At 50.3% G+C, this 20366-nt stretch overlaps 7 protein-coding genes across 7 annotated transcripts in view; 3 read left to right on the top strand and 4 right to left on the bottom strand.

Annotated features, from left to right (window-relative positions):
- Positions 1-42: 42 nt before the first annotated feature.
- On the top strand, positions 43-438 carry EPUS_05660 (uncharacterized protein; the record flags this gene model as incomplete). Its single annotated transcript, XM_007807681.1, has 1 exon — positions 43-438. One exon carries the CDS (start codon positions 43-45, stop codon positions 436-438), a length of 396 nt encoding a protein of 131 aa, XP_007805872.1.
- A 730-nt stretch (positions 439-1168) lies between these two features.
- EPUS_05659 (uncharacterized protein) lies at positions 1169-5667 on the bottom strand (the record flags this gene model as incomplete). Its single annotated transcript, XM_007807680.1, has 3 exons — positions 1169-4520; positions 4570-4594; positions 4926-5667. The coding sequence occupies 3 exons, from the start codon at positions 5665-5667 to the stop codon at positions 1169-1171; spliced, it is 4119 nt and encodes a 1372-aa protein (XP_007805871.1).
- Positions 5668-6033: 366 nt separating this feature from the next.
- On the top strand, positions 6034-6729 carry EPUS_05658 (uncharacterized protein; the record flags this gene model as incomplete). Its single annotated transcript, XM_007807679.1, has 1 exon — positions 6034-6729. One exon carries the CDS (start codon positions 6034-6036, stop codon positions 6727-6729), a length of 696 nt encoding a protein of 231 aa, XP_007805870.1.
- Positions 6730-7473: 744 nt separating this feature from the next.
- On the bottom strand, positions 7474-8800 carry EPUS_05657 (uncharacterized protein; the record flags this gene model as incomplete). Its single annotated transcript, XM_007807678.1, has 4 exons — positions 7474-8214; positions 8334-8553; positions 8665-8703; positions 8775-8800. 4 exons carry the CDS (start codon positions 8798-8800, stop codon positions 7474-7476), a joined length of 1026 nt encoding a protein of 341 aa, XP_007805869.1.
- Positions 8801-9809: 1009 nt separating this feature from the next.
- Positions 9810-14317, bottom strand: EPUS_05656 (Vacuolar protein sorting/targeting protein 10; the record flags this gene model as incomplete). The annotated part of the gene is made up of 2 exons (XM_007807677.1): positions 9810-10464; positions 10518-14317. The coding sequence occupies 2 exons, from the start codon at positions 14315-14317 to the stop codon at positions 9810-9812; spliced, it is 4455 nt and encodes a 1484-aa protein (XP_007805868.1).
- A 662-nt stretch (positions 14318-14979) lies between these two features.
- On the bottom strand, positions 14980-17038 carry EPUS_05655 (uncharacterized protein; the record flags this gene model as incomplete). Its single annotated transcript, XM_007807676.1, has 2 exons — positions 14980-16437; positions 16970-17038. The coding sequence occupies 2 exons, from the start codon at positions 17036-17038 to the stop codon at positions 14980-14982; spliced, it is 1527 nt and encodes a 508-aa protein (XP_007805867.1).
- A 2785-nt stretch (positions 17039-19823) lies between these two features.
- The window catches only part of EPUS_05654 (uncharacterized protein), a gene marked incomplete at both ends in the record, with an annotated part of 1021 nt that continues 478 nt past the window's right edge, over positions 19824-20366 (top strand). The window contains 2 exons of the mRNA XM_007807675.1: positions 19824-19972; positions 20022-20286. Of these exons, the coding sequence (XP_007805866.1) occupies positions 19824-19972; positions 20022-20286 (414 nt within the window). The remainder of the gene's footprint in view (positions 19973-20021; positions 20287-20366) is intronic.

The following is a 20366-nucleotide window of genomic DNA, read 5'->3' as shown; positions in this document are numbered from 1 at the left end:
CCAAAACAGCGACATCAGTTCAGAGACTGAGAATTCCCTAAAATGGCAGGCCTGCCATCAGACATCAAAGATCATACCCTCCAGGGAGTCTCTTGTCAAATGGCGAAAGACCCAGCACACAAGCCGTTGCAGCCTCTGCAAACCGCCCAGCATCCCACCCACGCTACCACTGGCATATCCGACGAGGCAGCAAAGACCGCTCATGACTTCATCTCCTCGACAACGAGACGCATGTCTGACGCTCAGTCTCCGCACTCGCCAGGACTGACGGACGAGCTTCTGCAACAGACACACGTGTTCTGGGACTCGAATGCCACGAGGAGGAAGAGCCATAGCAAGTACCTGCCGGATGAGACATTGCCGGGGATGACGGATCAGGTTGTCGAGGAGGTGTCCGTATTTGTTGAGGCAGCGGAAGGAGAGGCCCATTATGACTGAGGCATTTGTGGCTCGATAATGTGTGACCGAAGCACAATGAAATATATAGCGGCTATATTCAAATTGATCGGCGGCTTTGCTGGTTGGGAAGAAAAGGTGCATGATTATGCCTGTACATCAAATTGCATGATGAATGACTATGGAACAGAAATAGGATGTGAGATGGAGTAACTGTCAGATTGGATATATGTGAGAGAGTTTTCGGAAGACAGTCCATGTTTGTAATGGCACCCAATGAAACAAGTTGCCTATTCGAGAAAAGCGCCTGATGAATTCTCGTTGTAGGATTTGTCTCCTGCAATTCATGCTCGTTCTTGTCATGTCTGAAGTCCAGCTTGCAGTACTTAGGTTCAGGCTCTTCCAGACCTCAAGGTGTTCTGAGCCCACCCCTGCGGAAAGTGATGCAGATCTGCTCATCTGACGAGTTAATGTTAAGGAGCCTTCTGGCCGTCGAAGTGCAAGGAAATTGCCTTCCCAGATCCCTTTTTGGTCAGGCAGCTGGTGTCTCTGACTCCGTTGGAGTTTCCTACGGGCCAAGTGTGGCTTGGAACAACGAATGGCTGTCGATGAACTGGAATCTTGGGTTGAGACCTTCCTCCAGTAGCACGCTAAGAGATGCCAAAAGCATGATTGTTATCATTAGGTTGTAAAAGTGCCTTTCTTCCCTTACCGCGGTCCTAGCACTGCAGAAGCATATCATCATAATCATCCAACCTTGAAATAGGCTGAATTAACAGCTTGACCTGCGCCTCACGACCATCTTCACTGCACGATTAAAGTTGACGTCAATTGCATCTCTATCTTCTGGTGCCACATCAGATGGGAGAGCTCGTGGATCTGCTCCCCTGTCGAGCAGAAGATGCACGATGGCGACGCGACAGTTTCGTACTGCCAGAACCAAGGGAGTTTGACCAAGGTTATCTCTCGATTCCAGATCAGCGCCTTTGTCCAACAGAGGCTGTACTAGAATGGTATTGCCGACTCGTGCTGCCACGGCTAAGGGAGTCCGGCCAAGCTCATCCCTCGACTCTAGGTCCGCGCCCTCTTCTATGAGCAGCTCCACGCAAGATGGAGTATAAGCATAAGAGTAGGCAGCAACATGCAGAATTGTTCCCCCACCGTGAAGCTGGCCAATATTCATATCAGCCCCCCTCTTGATTAGCAACTTTATCATCGCCATTCGCTTGAATTTCACGGCCCAAACAAGGGCAGTACCATGTGCCTTACCCAATTCCCTCCCACATATATTAAGGTCAGCTCCACGATTCATTAGGATCTCTGCTATAGCCCTGTTTGGGATACGAGTAGATAGTATTAGTGGAGTATACCCTTCTCGCGTCAGAGCATTGACGTCGGCGTTCCAATTCAAAAGCAGTTGAACAATCGCAGTATGGCCTTCCATCGAGGCCAGATGTAGGGCCGTCTTTCCACGGGAATCTCTGTCCTCGACACCTGCGCCCAGCTTGAGAAATATACGCACTGCTTGCTCATGACCGTATTGGGCAGGCATGTGCAGTAGCAATAACTCTGATATAGACTCAAGACAAGGCAGCTCCTCTTCAGCGAGTAATTGATCAGTAGCTTCAATGCTGTGGTGAATGATTGCGTGATAGAGGGTGGCCAACCGAAGCATTGAATTTCGTCGAGTCACGTCCAGGTTATCGTATCTGAGCAGAAGCTCTGCCAAGCTCTTGTTTCCGTCCAGAACCGAGTAATCCAATGCTGTTCTACCGAAATCGTCTTGTGCCGTAAGATTGGCTCCCATCTCGAGTAGTCGTTGCATCATTATTTCAGCACCTTTATCTTCCCATCGCTTATTGGCCACTCTAACCATGACTGACTGGTTATGTTGACCAAGGGCGTCGATATCTGCTCCTCTTTCCAGTAGCAAGACTACGACATCCACAGAACTAGCTCCGTGGAGCGGTCTGTCACCATACTTGTCTTTTATGTTGACATCGGCTCCTGCTTCGAGTAGTAATTGAACTGCTTCTAGACGTCCATAACGAGAAGCTTCGCCAAGTGGAGTTCTAGAGCTGCCTGAAAAGGCGTTGACGTCGACACCAGCTTTTAGTAGTCGAGGGATGATTATCAACCGGTTTGCTCGGGCTGCTGTAAGCATCGCGCTTTTTACGTATTTTTTTGGAATGTGCCAACTATTTCCTTCTTGCAGCAAAAGGCTAACTATGCCGTCGTTTCCCAAACTAGCCGCAACCTGCAACGCCTTTCCCATTTCTTCGTCTCTCTCTGCTTGATTAGTCTCATGTTCAGCAAGAAGCACCACAATCTCTCTGTGCCCTCTCTCAGCGGCGATAGTGAACGGGGATGTATTGCTTCTACCCCGTGTGGATTTAGGAGGACGCGAGCCCCTTTGAAGAAGTAGATGCACCACCGATACTCTTGCCGCCTCTACGGACCAGTGCAACGCAGTCCGACCATACGCATCTCTAAGGTCAATGGAGCAGTTGGAATCTAGTAGGAGTTGCACAACCTCAACATGACCATTTGCGGCAGCCCGATGCAATGCTGTCGTCCCGCTGGCATCCCACGCATCGATATCTGCACCTTGCTGTAGACAGTCCCTGACCAGATACTGGATTCCGAAGGCCGCAGCTATATGGAGGTAAGTGGGATCCACCGGAAATTGAAATCTGGGTCTAAAAAAGTAGCTCCACCTCTCGACCCGGTAGAGAACATCATTGGCACATCTTATATTGGCCTTGTTCTGCAAGAGCTTCTGAAGGATTTGCTTGAGGTCCCATATTGACTTCACATGGTTGCTGTGAATCTTTGTGGTCGCCGAACGAGAAAATAAAAGGCCCTTGAAGTCTTCTTGCGAAAAGCTTGCAACGGCTTCACGAGTATGGTTGCCCCAGTTCTCCATAGTATACCGCAGTAAGATGTTTCCTTTGATGAGTTGCCTAATGACGTCTCTCGAGTCAGCTTTCTTAAAGGGAAGCGCTATAGTCTGTTCAACAATTTCTTCTCGTTTTGGGTTCACGTCGTCATTTGAGTGAATGCTTTTGTCGTTTTTGCTATCATTGCTTGGGGAATAAGTTGCGAAAGTCGTGAAACTCAGATACGTGATAAGTGTACCGGCAATATTCCAATGAGCTTCGGGACCGCGATATTGGTGTATGCGAGCGAAGTACTCTTCCGCAGTGTAGTGAACGAGTCTCACTATCTGGCTTTCATCTTCGACGACCACAAGGCCGCAGCAAGCCGAAAGCAAGGAATCAACCCTTGGCATTGCCTCCACATCCAGAACTGTATCATCTGGTCGGATTGATAGCGCCTGTCGTACTTCTTCCATCGTAAGGGGTCGAAAAGCACAATTTATGAGTGTAAGAACTTGATCGGCTCGTGCCGCTTTTCGACGATCTTGACACTTGATCCGCTGTAGCGCTTCATCGTACAAATCATCTAGATCCTCGGGCAACTTTCGAAGGCTTTCTCGAATATCACGTATGTTGTCCTCTTTAGATAGTGATTCCATATGTAAAGCTGCAAGAAGAAACATGCCGTTGGTCTTTTCCAGCAACGTTGATACGATGACGGATTGCACGTCGTCATGACCTTCGAGGACGTCGACAAGTTCTTTTTGTAGCTGAATATGTGACTCGATGAAAGTTCGAATGTCTTCATCATGAGCACGAATTTCTAGTTGTGTATCTTCTTTGAACATACTTTCGATGGACGCTATAGGTCGTGAAGTAACCATAAGCTGGATGTGCGGTAGTAAGCTGCGGACTCCATTGAGAAAATTATTTCGAACTTGGTCTGCCTCCGGACATTCGTCAAGGGCATCAATGATGATGAACACCTCATCAAAATTGCGAACTTGTGAGCGTAGCAGCGCAGAGATTTCGTGGAGTGACGGACGCGTCCCACAACGGACATGCTGTTTCTGGCATGACTTGATATCGTCCATAATAGCATTGTCCTGTAGCGCCAGTTGCTTCAAAAGGCTCCCGAGCAGGCTAGCCGCAGTCTGTTGTGCACCATTGTACACACAGTAAACGTATGCAACTGCTACTCGCCTTCGTTTATGCTGCTCTTCTAGATGATCAATGACGGTTGACCTAGGGAGTGGACCATTAGTGGATATTTTGATTGAGCAGGTAAACTTACGTGAGGATGGTCTTGCCAGCACCAGCTGTTACATTGTTAGTAGCATGCCGTTGATCTTGATCAAAGATAATGTTCAGGCCAAGGGAAGTAGAGGTAGTACGCCAATATGCCATAGATTTCGAGGAGTATCAAGCCAGTTGCCCTAAGCCTTGCAGCTGTATGCTGCACGGGGACTAGCATTGTGCTTGTATAACGCTGGAGGGCATAGCCAGTGCTCTGATGTCACGTTTTAACATCGTTACCTGATATTCTTTGAGCGCCCTAACTTCTGTAACCTCAAATTGCAAGAAACGAATCGATCTGGAGTTTACGTTCGATGTAGAAAAAGGACAATAGAAGATGGAGAAAATGCTTACGTATTCCGGGGCACCAAAGAACCTTTCCAGGGGTTTGTATCCACGAACGGAACTCAGAACTCTCCAATAACCATCGACCAGTGCCTTGCTGACGCCTACTCACGGCATCGGCGTGCTTGGAAGCGAAGTCTAGTGGCGAGAGCCAGTGTATTGCTTCTCGCTCTTCCTCGCTTATTGATTTCAACTTCTCCTCTTTCTGGGCGAGACGCAATTCCGAAATGCCGTCAAGGACCTTCGTGGAAGAGATGCCGGATGTATCAATCAGATTCTTCACTTTCGTATCAAGCTCGTTCAACCGGTGAAACGACGTGACAGAAATATCGAGCTGAAGAGTGCTGGCCGCAAGACCAAGATTGCTGCGAAGATCAGAGATTGTTTGGTGCAAGGCCATCAACGTCTTCTGCCGGAAAGGGTACTGAGCTCTTTGTAGATGCGCGCTCATACCGGGCTTGACATCGCGAATCTTGTCAAGTTTGGATTTCAATTTCTGCACCCCGGCAGCACATGATATAATGCTCTCTGTCACTCTGTCGACGCTTGCACGGTCAAGTAACGGGTGGCGTACTTTTTCATCGAGCAATTGGAAGGTTTTGGTCAGCGCTTCAAGAGACTCGCACATAGTTACGACATCGGAGGCTGAATCCTGCCACGAGCCATAGTATTCGAGAAGACCAGAGCACACTGTGAGGCCTAGAGAAACGATTCCCGCGGCACCCGCCACAATAGAAAAGGGGTCTCCCATGATCTTGGTCCAGGGGATTGTAGTCTGAGCTCTCGTGTTATATTGCTTAAGACACCTGGATCTTCAAGACCACGGAAAGTCAATAACACCAGGGACTTATGAAAGTCCAGGCGCCCGATCTTGAGCCATAATGATGTGGAGTCTTGGCTAGAGGGACTACAGAGTATTTCCACTCGATTTGGCCTTGTCAGTCAGTCGCAGTGCAGTGGAGGATTTGGAGGCCAAGACATTTCTCCGCCGCGGAGCTCCCAAAGGTCCAATACTTATACTTAACGTTACAGGTATCTTCCTTGAAGCAGTAAGAATGTGCCTTCGACATATCATCCATCTAACCTTTGCATCCTCAGTGGCTGCGCCAATGCTCCCATGACTCTGCCTGTCCATGTTACCGACCCATCTATTGGATCTCTACCATGTAGGTGCCGTTCCTGTACTTTCTTCGCTTGCTATTATTATCCTCCCCCCCAGCTCACACTCAGTTTACCCATTACTCCTCACGGTCCTTACTATTGCTACAGGACAGTCTACACCCTCCTCATAATCAACAAAGCCGGCGGCCTAGTCTATAACCGCGATTTCTCTCCCTCTCCCAACCCCTCGGTCGAAAAGATCTCCACAAACGACTACCTCGTCCTAGCGGGCACCTTCCACGGCGTACACGCCATAACGAAATCCCTCACGCCGCGAATCCCTACCAGAAACCCTACCTCCTCTAGCCGACCCAACAGCAATCCCAACGCCTCGAACATCGCTCCATCCCTCGATAACAACCCGCCCTCCTCCCAACAAATCCAGACCACAACACCAAATCCCAATCTCCCAGTCACCGGTCTAGAAACGCTCGAAACCTCCTTCTTCCGCCTAACTTGTTTCCAAACCCACACCGGAACCAAATTTCTCCTCATCACCGACCCGCTCATGCCGAATGTGGATGCGGTCATGAAAGGCGTATATGAGCGGTATGCAGATCATGTTATGAAGAATCCGTTCTATCAGCTTGAGATGCCGATCAGGGTTGAGGGCTGGGATAGGGCGGTTGGACAGTGGTTGGGTGGGCGGTGATTGGAGAGTTGGAGGGAGAACGAATTGAAAAGGAACCCTTTGGCAGATGTCTCCGGGTAGGTATATGGCCAATGGGCAGGGCTCAATCGCGGAGAGAAGGTGAAAATCTATAATGGTCCTCGCCTAGCCAGCGGCTGGAGCGCAGTGATGATAATGGTCAGCCGCCAAACTATAAGGATTCGACCCCGGCCACCGCGATACGCCATCCGAGCCAAAATTGAATGAGAACGGCCACTCCGAAACTCGTCCTACGATGTCAAGAAGCCCATAGTGCCCATTCACGACAGCCTGCAAACATGCGACATACCACCCCGTCGACCTATCCATCATCAGGACATGGAAGGGAAAGCCATATCCCCCAAAAGACCCTTGGATCTCTGTCCCGTCTCGTGCCAGCCTTGAGTACAAAGAAATCTGTAGCGCAAGCCAGCCATTACGCATCACCAAGACGAGAAAGAATCTGCCATGCATGACGCGAGGGAGCTCGGTTGGGCGGAGTGGGACCACTTGGATAGTCTAGACCTCACTCGGGAGGCCGGTGAGACGGAAATCAGAGCAGAAGCGCGCAAGCATTGAAATGGGGGAGATTTAGTGCGGCTCGCTCTTCAGCAATGTCTATAAGAAGAATAAAACGCCCGCTATGCATGCCAGTGCCTTTGCCAACCATGATACATCGAAGAAGTCAGGCTGAAAGCTGAGAGCACTGCGAGCGCTAAACTCGCCCGCCGTCTCCCAAGCAGATTTCTATGCCGTATCCATCTTATCTGCATCTGGGACCCCAGCTCCAGCAGCAGCATCAGGCCCTCCATCCTTCTTGTCTTCTCCTCCCTCTTTCTTTTCTCCCCCGTCCCCCGAAGCTTCTCCCCCACCAGAGCCAGTACTCGGCTCGCCCTGCGTCTGCGTCTGCGGCTGCGCCTGCGCAGCTCCACCCTCCTCCGGGATGCCCTCCAGCCTCTCCTTCTCCTGTTTCTCTTTCTGTTCTGCCTCTTCGCGCTCCCGCCTCTGCCTCTCCAACCGATTGGTTTCTTCCTCCATGCTCATCCTCAGCGCCATGGCCAACTCGGGATCCACGCTAGGATCAATCCCGAAGTCGAATCCGGGTCCGCCGGCCGCCGCCGCTCCGCCTGCCGCACCGCCTTCCCCAGAGCCAGGCACACCATTCTCTCCGCCACTGCCACCCGCTCCGCCGCCCTCACCAGCCAGTATCGGACTAGTCAGTAACACATCGCTGAGCAGGTTCGGTCCGGGCGGCACAATCACGAGATGGCTCCCCTCCCCTCCTTTTACATTCTCGTTGAAGGCCTCCAACTTCGTCTTGGTGTCGGATTCCAGATCCCCAAAGGCGATGAAATCAACCGAGATGGTATTTTTCTTCATGCGCTTGGCCAGCTTGATCAGAGATTTCTCGTCGTCGGCGATCGGCGAGCAGGTGAAGACGATGATGCGTTGGCGTTGGGATTTGTTTTGGCGGTGTTTGAGCGCCAACTGCCGCGCATAGACCGAAAAGATCAGCTTAGGGTTCCCTTCTTAATGCGTCTTCCTCCCCCCTTTCCTCCGCATGGTAATGACACGGCAGAAGTAGAGAAAGAAGTGGTGAAACTCACCCCCGCCACCTGCACCCCCGTACTCAGATGTCCCTCCCCCCAGATCCGCGTGCGATGCAATCCGTCCAATACCTTCCCGATATCCGTCGTCAGCGTGACCAGCACCTCGGGTCCTTTCCCTCCCATCGTCATCAGTCCGACCGAGGACTCCGGGTTGGCGCCCGTTTTGGCGTTGAAGATCATGTTGACCGCTTCGGATTGCGCGCCGAAACGGGTGGGCCTATAGAGGGTTGGGACGTGTGTTAGTCACGGTAGTGGGAAAAAGTTATCTCGATCGGAGGGGACCAGATTAGATGTTGGATGGACAGGTACCAAGAGAGTTGAGACGTACAGGTAGTCGCCATTTCTGCTACTTTCGCTATTGTCCACTCTGCACAGGATGTATTCATTAGCACCCGGAATAGAGGAAGTCGTAAAGGATAGGCGCAAGAATATAAGTACATTATCATCGTCGCCTCCAGCACCATGGTTGCAGATGTAGAAGAGAACGCTGCGAATCCTGGATGAACGGGGGATTGTGTAATGCGCAGGGCGAAGCAGAAGACGGAGGCTTGCTGTCGATGAGGATAATATGGCTAGGCGAGGGTGCAGAGAGTTTAGAGTCTGTGAATTAACTACGAGGTAGCTTTTTCAGATTTGAAGCTTTGTAGCTCCTCCAGGCCCGCCCGGAGCTGTGTCAACGGAGCGCCAAGTGCAGTCGTTGCCAAGACATTTACATCTTAGGGGTTTGTTTACTACGGAGTACTTACAGTACTAGTGCAAAAGTATCCGGCCAACTTCAAAATTTGTGTGGAACCACACCAAAAAGACGACTTTTTGAAATAGTTATAGCAACTTTAGCTAGGCGTCAACTACTAGATTTTAAATTTAATATAAATTTAGAATTAATCAAATATTTATTCATAAATACAAAATTTTCTTATAAAATATCTAGATATTCAATAGAACAAGTTTCAAGTCAAACTTTCCAAAAAGAAGAAAAAATTGTATGGAGTCCCATACAAATTTTGTTAGAATTTTGGATTACTCTACTTCTTAATTCTTCTTTTCAAAATCTACGAGTTTTGAGACAAAAATTTCTATTAATAAAGGATTAATCTACTAATTTTCAATAATTCACAACTTTTTAAATATCTAGTTGTCGCCTAGCTAAAGTTTTTATTCATTGTTAAAAAGTGCACCTTTTGGTGTGTTTGTGGGTTTGGTCGGATACTTTTGCACAGTGACTGTAGTACTTGTTGGCCATGATGATCAAATAGACAGATAGACGAATAGACGGATAGACAGCCGAATTTATGCTAACTACCCAACAGTTCCAGGAGGACCCGCTTACGATCCGGAAGATGGCAGATTCTTCCCACGCCTGTATTGGCTTGGTCATACGAGTACTATACCTATACAAGGTCCAATGCGTACTTGAGATTGGTGTACAGATCTATCTGAAAGAGCGCACGTAGAACGAGGAGCACGAGGGCTTTACGCCTCCTCTCCATCGTCCAGATCATCTCCAAGAAGTTCATCTTCATCCGCCACCACATGGCTGTAATCCTGCCTCCGTGCTGAAAAGGCGCTTCGGCTCGTATATGGTGCATGCGATCGTCCCATCCAACCACCTGAACTGCCACTGCCAACAGGCAGATATCCCTTCGCACTCCGCCACAAACTCATGACGAGTAGTGGAGTAGCTTTGGCCACTGCCCATGTGCCAGCAATGATAGCAATAGGGACAGTGATCAGAGGGCTGTCTCTATCAGTGAAGGTGGATGGTGCGCCACCCTCACCAAGTCTGATCTGACCAAAGCCACTCAGCTTGTGCCGCCAATTCGTCCAAGCATAATAGCCAATGGCTCCAGCTGCCACGAAAGGAACAAGGATGGCAAAGAACAAGCCTAGTCCGCTTATGCCATGTTTTTCGTCATAGTCAGCTTCATGACCAGGGCATGGCCGTGATCTGAGCTTATCAAATTCATTGCCACCCTGGCACGTGGTGAGCGGTATTCGACGATAGCCAGTGGGTTCAAAATATTCGATTTGTCTAGGGTCTTCTTTGCAAACAAGAGCATGATCGGCTGGTTGGAGACCAGGAACTAGCTGACAGGTACCATCGCCTAGGCGCTCGTAGTTGTAATCACTATTAAGTGGTTAGCCAATATATCGCCGATGAACCGGGGATCGCTGTCTTACCATTCAAAGTCCTGTCTTGTACAAGAGCAGTTCTTGGCAATGTTGTGCAATCCTTCGGTTTTGAATCCATTGTAGCATTCCCTATCAAGTCGCTTGCGATGGTACTGCGCCACGTGTCCAAAGAGACAGTTCCCTTCTTGTAGTGGATGCTTAGGTTCCCACAGCTCGTAATCATCTTCTTCCGGCGACGAGTCCTTCAGAACACACTGTCTTTGGCGTTCTTTCAGACCAGTGAAATCAAGGTTCACTGTCGAAACCTTGTCGCTGCCCTCAAATCTGCCCCAAAGAAGGAAGTTTCGACTGTTGTCAGAAGGGGTTGTGCTGATCTGGTACGTGTCCATCTCAGTATCGGAGAATTGGTACTCCGCCCATGTCTTACCCTCATCAAGCGTATAATATACCACGTTCGTGGCTTTGGCTTGGTCACAAATAACGATAATGCTTCCCTGATCGCCATATTCCCATAAGTAGCTGCCCTTTCTGATCGCGTTCCACGTGATGCCACCATCGCGTGTGATGAAGGTATATGTGTCATCACTATCTTTGGGAGTGAGGTGGTCGCCCACGTTTCCTACGGCGAGCATAAGACCAATAGCTGACGGGGAGGAGAAGGTGGCATGCTTGTCGTAGCGTTCTGTGTAGGAGTGAATGTGCAGCGAACACTTCTCGCTGGCAGTATCAGCCTTCTCCACGCAGCCAAACTTGTTTCCATCCATATCTTTCGCAGGTGGCGGAATGAGCGTCCACTCCGCGCCGTCATTATGCGTGATCATAGACTTCAATTTCTTGTCCTTCCCAGACTCTACATCCTTCACATTGTCAATAACATTCACCATTGCTACTCCTTCAATCCCTTGCATCTTCTCAAAGTCAACAAAACCCACCTCGTCACGATTGACGTGGCGCAAAGAGAGCGAATAAGAGGTGCCGTTGCTGTTGGATTTGATGATTGACCCGTACTCTTGGTTCTTCTCGTTGTTGACTGTGACATGTAGGAAGACGGCGTGTGTTGAACTATCGAGGACCGTGTAAGCTTGCTCATGTTCGACCTGGAAATTGGGTGGAAATTCTGCTGGTGCAAAGACGCGGCCGTCGACACTGGCGTCGACCTTCAAGAACTTGTGGTCTTCGGTCTTAGCTGCCACAATGATGAACTCTGACATGGTTGCAAAGTCGAGGATGTCATCAAAGTGCACTTTCCTATCCTTGAACCAACTTGTGCTTGACACTAGTTGTAGAGAGTTGCTGGGGTTCTCGTTCTTGTATTGCTCACAGAAGACCAGATTTTTATCGTCTTCCTGAGATGCTCGGCCTTCCCGTTGGATAAATTCACACTTCTTAACTGCTTGAAGGAGAAGGCTCCATTCGTGCCGGTTTTCAGTATGATATGTGGCGCCACATGTCTTCGTGCCACAGTCCTTTGGTCCAGTCCAGAGTAAGGAGTCTTTGTAATCCGGGTGAAAGTGCAGTGTCCGTAGGTCTGGATGTGGAGGCGCAGGAGCCTCAAGATCTTGCAAATTGTCTCCTCGCTCGAGTGAATAAAAAACCTTTTTACCTTCTGTGAGGAAGAAGATTGCGTCGTTGAAGTATTGGTGCGGAGCGATAGAAGTGATTTTTTCTCCTTTGAGGATTTCTAGCCATGTCTTTCCGTGGTCCTTGGTCAGGAAAACCTTGCCATCAGCAGTACGCATAATGACTGATTCATCGTCACCAGAACTTGACTGCGTTCGTTCGAGGTAGTGCCATTCGCTAAACTGGGTTGACCCAAAGGTTGTCGTTTCGTGAGTGATTTCCCCGGACGCAGGGGCCTTCTTGCTACCTGAGCAAGGTCTTTTTACCTCCTTGTCAAGCTCTTCTCCGCCTTTCCTTTCGCAGTCATCTCCTGGAATGAGCCTGAATCCGGAGCTAGCGGTGAAGGTGTCTTCAGAATTCTTGCATTCGCCAGCAGGAGGTATGAGAGGCACAGCAGGCACACACTCGGTCTGATCTTCACTTCGAATGTAATTAAAATCACACTCAAAGTCTTCTCTTGAACATTTGCAAGGCTCAGTCTGTGGCAAGGGGTCCTTGAATTCCTCAGCCACGAAACAGTCAGCGTCCGCCATCCGTCTCCGATAGAATTGTTTATGCCCCATAATGCAACTGGGGTCACCATCCTCACCAAGCCGTGCAGGCCATTTCTCGAAGTCGTCTTCCTTGCATTTGCGCTCATGAAGGCCCTCGAAGTCGATCACGAAAAGGTACCAGTCATCTTCCTTGGTGGCTTCAAGAAGAAATTTGAGACTGGTGGAATCGGGAACAGTAGTTAATAGCTTTGCTCGAATCTTTTCGCCGAGATCTGCTTTGGCCCAGTCTTTCCCGTGATTGAGCGAATATTTCACTTCCTTCGTTGTGTCCTGGTCGTCAATTGCCACAATTACAGCTCCTTGGTCGCCAAACTCGTATTTATGGGCGCCCTCAAGAGCTTCCTTCCATGTCAACCCGGCATCGTCCGAGACATATAGGTTGCCTTCCTTGTAGTCCTGGAGGCGCTTTCCAGTATTGCCAACACCCATAACCATACCAGGAGCGGGACTAGAAAAAACTCTGCCGGAGGTGGAGGGGTTTGTCACGGAGTGAAGGTGAAGTCGCTTGCTCCCTACCGTTAAATCCTGAAAGGTGCGGCCATCGTCGAAGCTGATCTTGCTTGTGATATGCTTCTCCGCTCCTTTCTTTTCAACATCCTCCCAATTGTCTACCACGTTTACAATAACAATACCTTGGATTCCAGTGATCTTTTCAAAATCCACGTACCCCCGGGGACCTCGATTTGTGTGCTCGATATTCTTGGTGAAATAAGTGCCGTTCGAATTAGATGTGAAGAGGGTCCCCGTCTCACCCATGCCCATCACGTCTACTTGCATGCTGTAGTTCGTGCTCTCCAGCACGGTGTATGCTTCTTCCAGAACTTTGTGATTGCCGAATTCTGCCCGGTGCCATTGACTGCTGTCGTCGGAGACGTAAAGTGCTAATTCGTCCGTCCCTTCGGCTCTAACTGCGACCACCAAGTACTTCTTCACAGGAGCCATATTGATGATACCACCAATTGCTCTTGAGCCTCCAAGCATAGCCTCTTCCTCAGACTCGAAATAATCATCCGAGACCAACAGCCGGTTCTCGCTTGACCAGGGAGAAAAGAGCCCACGAGCAACGCAAAATATCCTATTTTCAACTTCAGGTTCAATGCCAATGCCGAATAGAGGAGTGCTGACGGCCCAGCTACACCCCAAGCTGCCTTCTCTGAGTACATGAAGATGTTCGAAATCATCATCAGTGTAATATGCGACATCTCTACACTCCCAATTAGCGCAGGTGTGACCTTGAAAGATGAGCTTCTTAGGATCGCGACCATGGAAGGCTAGGGTCTGTCGATAGTTGTAAGGTACAGCATCGGCTTCGAATTTGCGCCATGACTCGCCCCGATCTGTGGTCACCCAATGGGCATGCTCTACTCCTATGATGTAGGCTCGGTCTCGGTCGTACGGATGGGGAGATATATCGAAGGCTCGCTCTACACCACCGTCATCCACAACCTTCCAGTCTTCGCCAGCATTGGTAGATCGATACACCTTTTCATCCTCGGCATCGAGACCCAACAGAATGTCCGAGTCGTCAAAATAGAAGATGCTCCGAAGAGGGTGGTCAAAGGTGGTGGAGGTGATTCTGGGCGCGTCCTTCTTCGCTAGGCTCTGCCATGGTGCTGATAAAAGGGACACGGTAGTCAGCAGCAGCACAGGCGCCGTCAAGGACCTAAATATCATCTTCGCAACATATGGCGAGATAGATGGTACCGCCTCAAGAGAGACTGGAGAATGGGTAGAAATGATTATGAGAAGTAAATTGCAAGGCGCTGAGGTTCACTGTTGCCTCGAGATTAGCTTCCCTAAGATTACTAGAGAGCTACCGTAAGTGGAGGCGGATGCACACCCGTCACTTCACTTCCGGGGCCGAGCCTTCAACTAACTATCTCTTAAAATAGCCCTAGGCAGATGCATACTACGTACATCAAGCTGGACCACCCGCGCGGCCTGCTAATACATACCGTAGTAACTACTGCTTGCTGGGTCAGAGGCCACTCAACTACTCGACTGCCTGGAGAGTGAACCAACATTTTCCGCTTAGCTAAAAGATTAGAGGTTAGTTCAAAAGGAAAAGGCGCTGTTATGGACGTATTAAGCTCATCCATTGTGATAAATTCTTCATTGGTGTTGGAGAGTCCACTGACGCTTCTCCTGACGTTCTCCGCATCCTATTATATCTAAAAGTGGTAGTACAGTGCCAGGTTCCTCAAGGCATGCAAGAGTCCGTACGCCATGGCAAAAGATGCAACGAGGCCTAGTTATCGCTCCCAGAAATTAAGAATCCCGAATGGTATCGTCTTTTCATAATCCTTACTCCTAAAACCGCAATGCAGAAAGGTAATTCATCGGCTGGTCAATTTCTTCCACAATTTCTTCATCTTAGACCGGTCCTCTGGCACGGGATTCTGAATAGGATGCCTTTCTTTTGAAAGAGAAAGACTACCTGATCTAAGAGGACTATTGCTGTAGGCTGGCATCTGCCTGAGATCCGTTTCTGTCCGTAGATCTGGCCGGGTCAAGGTCATGTGTAGCGTCATTTCACGTCCGCAGGGGGGACCTTGTGCATATAGTTCAGGCGAGCTGTGAAGGATGTGCGGGCGCCACGGACCGTTTCTGTCCAAGCTATTCTTCTGCGATGGGCGTGAAGGTTGGAAAACAGTATCCTGAGGGGTTTGTGGGCTATCCATATCAGTCAAGGACATGTCATCATCTCTATCATCCTCCTCTTCTAGTGGCGATGATGATGCCGCATCATCCAGAAAACTGTGCTCGGCTTCCTCGGTTCTCCTGCAGTCATCGGTGGGGATAGATGGCTGCACAGGTGGCTGCACAGGTGGCTGCACAGGTGGCTGCACAGACGTTGTGCTTTCCAAGGAAGGGAAACCAAACTCAAGTGCCTCATCAAAGTTCTGGGGCGAAGCAAGGTAGAGCCGCAGCTTGAGACGAGCTTCCGGGTCTTGGTAATATTGGGCCGAAGGTTTGATGGAGGAGACAGAAGACTGTGGCTGCTGAAGAGGGGCAGGGATAGATGACTGTGGCTGCTGAAGAGGGGTAGGGATAGATGACAATGGTCGAGCTCCCCAGCCAGAACCTAGCGGTGCGATGGTCGAATGGCTTGATAGCGGTGGCTTGATGGACAGAGAATTCCGGCGGGGCCTCAGCGAGGTAAGAGAAAGGGTGCGACGAAGAGAAGGTACGCGTCGATCTCCGGTCAATGGGTTGTGAGTGGTCTTAACGATGGCATTGTGATAATTGTCTAGCGTAAGATCAAGGTCGTCCTCCTCCTCCAACCACCGAAAACTATCATAGATATTATCGTCCATGTCGACGGTAGAATCATCAACTGGCTCAGCGTTTGTTATGTGATTCTTCTGTCGGCTGTGGAATGTGGCATCCGTGCGCAGACTTCCCAATGAGTTGTTAGGCTGACGTCCCAACCTGTACAATGCCTCGTCGGAACCGTCCAGGATCACGACGTCACGATTTCCAGCCAGGAAGACCTGCTCTTCGCGGGTGAACTGGCGCTGTTGTATCTTCTGCGGAAGTGAGGAGAACCATATTGCGTCGATCTGAGATGCCAAATACTGCGTGTTGGTAGACTTGGATTTGCGTAGGCGTCTTCGGGATGACGGCCGCGTGAGGTAGGAGAGTTTCTCCTGGAGAGGAAGGGGTGGTCTTTTTTGGTCCAGACCAGCGCGCAGTATCGTTCGATCTTTCCGAGACGACGAGGTAGATGGTCGTAGCGGTGGGGAGAATGCGCCATCCTGCGCTAATCGTAACCGTTCCAGGCTTGAAAAGTACTGCAAAAGACAGACAAGTTATCAGTCTGTGGCCAATGGAGATAGTAGGGGTGACTCGATATCAATAGCGAGGCGCATGTTGACCGGTTGACTAAGCCTCGACATCATTGTGTGAGAAAGTGGAGAGCGATTTGGGGGGGGGGGAGCTAAGTGTCAATAGTTTCTCATCGCTTGTGCCTGAGCCACTGCATTGAAAGGACTCGCCTGTCTTGGCCAATCCCAGATCTCCTGCGCAAGCTCCCTTGCTATCCGTAGGCTAAAGATTGGAGCGCAGTGTTGATCACGCTTTCACTTCTTGCCCAGGCTTTGTTTCTTTGTCATGACTTCATTTTGCTGTCAAAGCGGCTGGCCCGGCCGACTGTGTATAGGCGGGCATACAATTGTCTGTTGGGCTGACCTTGTGAGGGGAAGGAGGGGGGGCACCGCTGCATGATTCCTCTGGCCAATGAGGAGGAGGGGGAAGGGGGGGGGGAGGACAGAAACGCTGCAATTGCATTGGACGTGGAAAAGATGAAGACAATAAACAACTCACTTTGCGTTGTAGGGTTGGAGGCAAGGCCTCGAATTCTTGTTCCGAGATGTTGCTAGCAGGCACTCTCATCCTGAGAAGTTGGCGAGTTCTCTTCTTTCCTTCTTCTCTTCCGCCCAAATTGTTGCTGATCAGGGCTGGCGAATATGCCCCCAGAGTCAGGATGGCAGCTTGGCATGGAGCTTGAAGGACAAGGTGGGTTTCGACAGACTCTCAATGAATAGTGGCAAGAACAAGAATCAAGTTTGGAGGAGAATACTATGGGGAGGATCAAGCATCTTTCACAGGAGGCGTTTGAGGCATCACGGATGTTGTAGGACAAGACTGTCACAATTGAAAGAATATCTGGAGGGACATGTCCTTGGGTTATCATTTGACTTTGCAGGCCAGCGCATGCACTGGATATCATTTTCCACAATTGCTGGAAACGGATTGCTCCTGCAAAATGCACAGCTCGAAATCCTTGTCCAACTGCAACATCCTTCGTTCTTTGAAGGACGGGAGAGCCAGATTGCGCTGCTTTAGGCAATTATTGCTTTAGGGATTTCAACCCCATGCAGCCCATCGCCGCCATCGACATGGTTGACCAACCATAAAGGATCCAAGGGTCAGGGTGTGACAGGGCCCGAGAGCATCTTTTGTCTTTCTCGGACAGGGCCCCACCTCCTTGACGTGCTCACGCTCACTTTAGTTGATACCTAAGCGTGACATCGGACTCGGTCGTCCATGTAGGCAATGCAGCAAGTATTCGTAGGTCACTAGGCCATGCTAACTCCTTAGCCAACAGTTGGTCTGGAGGCGCTGCATGGCCGAAGGGCCTCCAGCTACCAGTCATCACAGCGTTGGGCGGTTCCATTTCCGAGATAGATCAATCAGCGCGTGGGATTTTCGTACTATGTCCTCTGGACTAGATTACTACGTAGTACGTATGCTCCAGCGGGTTATCGTCCTATCTTGATCGCTTTTACCCGAGACACCGGTGGACTCAAGAGCAGGGGTTGCGACACCTGGAGAAGACGATCCACTATTCTATCTACCAGCGAGTCATATCGGCTCCCCAGCGCCCCAGCGCCCCAGCAGTCGAGCTTTGACACTATCAGGCAGGGCTCTATCGTTTCATTATTTCCAGGCCAGAGGCCTGAAATTTAGCCGACGGAGTTAATGTGATATACGAGGTGTCCAACACGTGGCAGCAGATGACTCCTTCTCGCGTGCCCAATGCGGAGGATTCACGGAGGATGCTTCATTTTGCTGCATCAAAAACGTTGATTGCTGCTGCAGCTGGCGCCAGTCCCCTGACTACGTAGGAAGTGCCAGCCTGGCAGCCAATTATCGTGGGTGATACAGTCCTACCATCAATCGCTTCATTAAGGGGGTGCAAAGTCCCGAACCTCGAAAATGCCGTGGAAGGCCGCATAGCGACCGAACCAACTGCCCATCCCAGGTCAGAGAAACCGTGTATGCAGTCAAGCGGTGAGTGGACCTGTCATTCATCCGCTAGAGGCCAATTCCCAGCCTGTGAGAATCTGTCTACCGCGGTGGGTTAACATCTGGTGTGACTTGAAAGTCGGCCCGCATATACCAAGCACAGCTTGAGGCCCGAATCGAGTAAAGCAATGAACCTTGTTATACCATTTCATCATGCGTAGTAAGACGCAGGAAGCGATGATGTTTTAGCCAAAATGCCACCAAGTACAAATCTGATCCAGGTTCTCTGCGTCTTCCCTTCCTTTGGATCCAGGTGGCAGATGTCAGATCCCTTTTCCAAGGAGGGTCACATCCAGACCTTCGCCGATTCCTAGCAAGACAGAGAGGGCACAGACAGAAATGTCCTTTGTTCTCACATATTCTCGCCGCAGGTGGAAATGCTGGCGTTCAAAATCCAAACAGCTCAATCAAGTCAAACAACTGGATTGCTGGAGCAAGCAAGTCGCAGTACGGAGGGTGCGAGGGTTTCGTCCGTCTCCAAAGCAGGCCAATGCCAAACCAAGGAAAATGTTATTGCAAAGAAGGAAGTGAGCAAAGTCTCCAGCGGGAGATGAATGCACCAAGATCATCACTCCATCGTATTGCTGGACAATCTGGCAACCAACAACTGCCTTGCCCGCAATATGCAAAGTACCAAAGGTAACTAAACCATATGGACGGGAGTGAGTGTGGTACCCATCATGAAGATCATTCCCGGGTTCAACTTGTGTCACATCACCACCAAGCACGGCTGAGGCCAGCAGGGTGCATCGTGAAGCCGATTCTGGTAATCGTCAAGCCCGGCAACTTCCCGCTCACATCTCACATCTCACATCTCCCCAAGAGCTGCACGAGTGAGCTGCACGAGTACTCCGTACCACGCGAGGACAAGCACGATGCAACCACCCTCTCCAGTGGTAAGCCTTCACTATTGGTTTTCCCGCACGTCAAATCTCCAGGCACGAGTCCGTGGTAAACTCTATTGCCATGGCAGGTCATCTAATATTACGCACTAACTAACTAGCTAGTAGTATGGATGGGCTTGGTGGCGTACTAGTTACGGTACGTAGTAGATGCGAATGACAAAAAAGGGGCAGCATGGGACCGACGGACCAAAAAAAGAGATCAGCTTGCGCATCGGCCTGTCTTAGCTTCATCCCCAAGGCCTCCCGGTCCAAGTCCGCTGAAAATGAACGCGTTCACTTCCACGAGAGATGTTTTGATTCCTCAAGTCGTGTTATTTCTTCCTACTATCTAGTCATTCATTCTTTCCATCACCCATCGTCTGTACATTCACTTTCAGACCGTCTTCGCTTCCACTGTACATTACCTTACTTCAGAACTTGCATATAATTCAATTCTCAATACCAATTCCGAGCTTTCAATCACCATGCGCCCCTGGGTTCCAATCGTTCTGGCCTTTGCCGCACTCGTCGCTGCGCAAGGCGGCAATAACAATGTCATCAACAATCCGGCATCCGGCATCCAAGCCGAAGCCGGCCAACCACTGACACTGAGCTGGGACAACCCATCCAGCGGGTGAGCGTTATTAAACCTGCGCCCTCCAATTGACCTGCCACACTAACAGGCCCCTATCCAGAACCGTAACCATCAAGATCCAAACAAGCGGCGACATCCAACCCACCGACGGCATCGTCGTCGCGGAAAACATCCCCAACACGGGCAGCGCCACCTTCACCATCCCCGCCGACGTCCCTGTCGGCCAAGTCTACGTCCAGATCATCGACGACGCCAACCCCACCGACTACAACTTCAGCGGCGGCTTCCAAGTCCAAGGCGCCACCAACACCGCCTCCCTCGTCGCATCCACCGCCAGCGCCAGCGCCAGCGCGGTCAGCTCCTCCGCCACCGCCTCCTCAGCCAGCGCCAGCAGCGAGTCAGCCTCGTCCAGCGCATCCGAATCAAGCGCCAG

The sequence above is a fragment of the Endocarpon pusillum genome (assembly GCF_000464535.1).
Source record: "Endocarpon pusillum Z07020 unplaced genomic scaffold scaffold7183, whole genome shotgun sequence".
Lineage (NCBI taxonomy): Eukaryota > Fungi > Ascomycota > Eurotiomycetes > Verrucariales > Verrucariaceae > Endocarpon > Endocarpon pusillum.
This window is presented reverse-complemented; position numbering and strand designations above follow the sequence as displayed.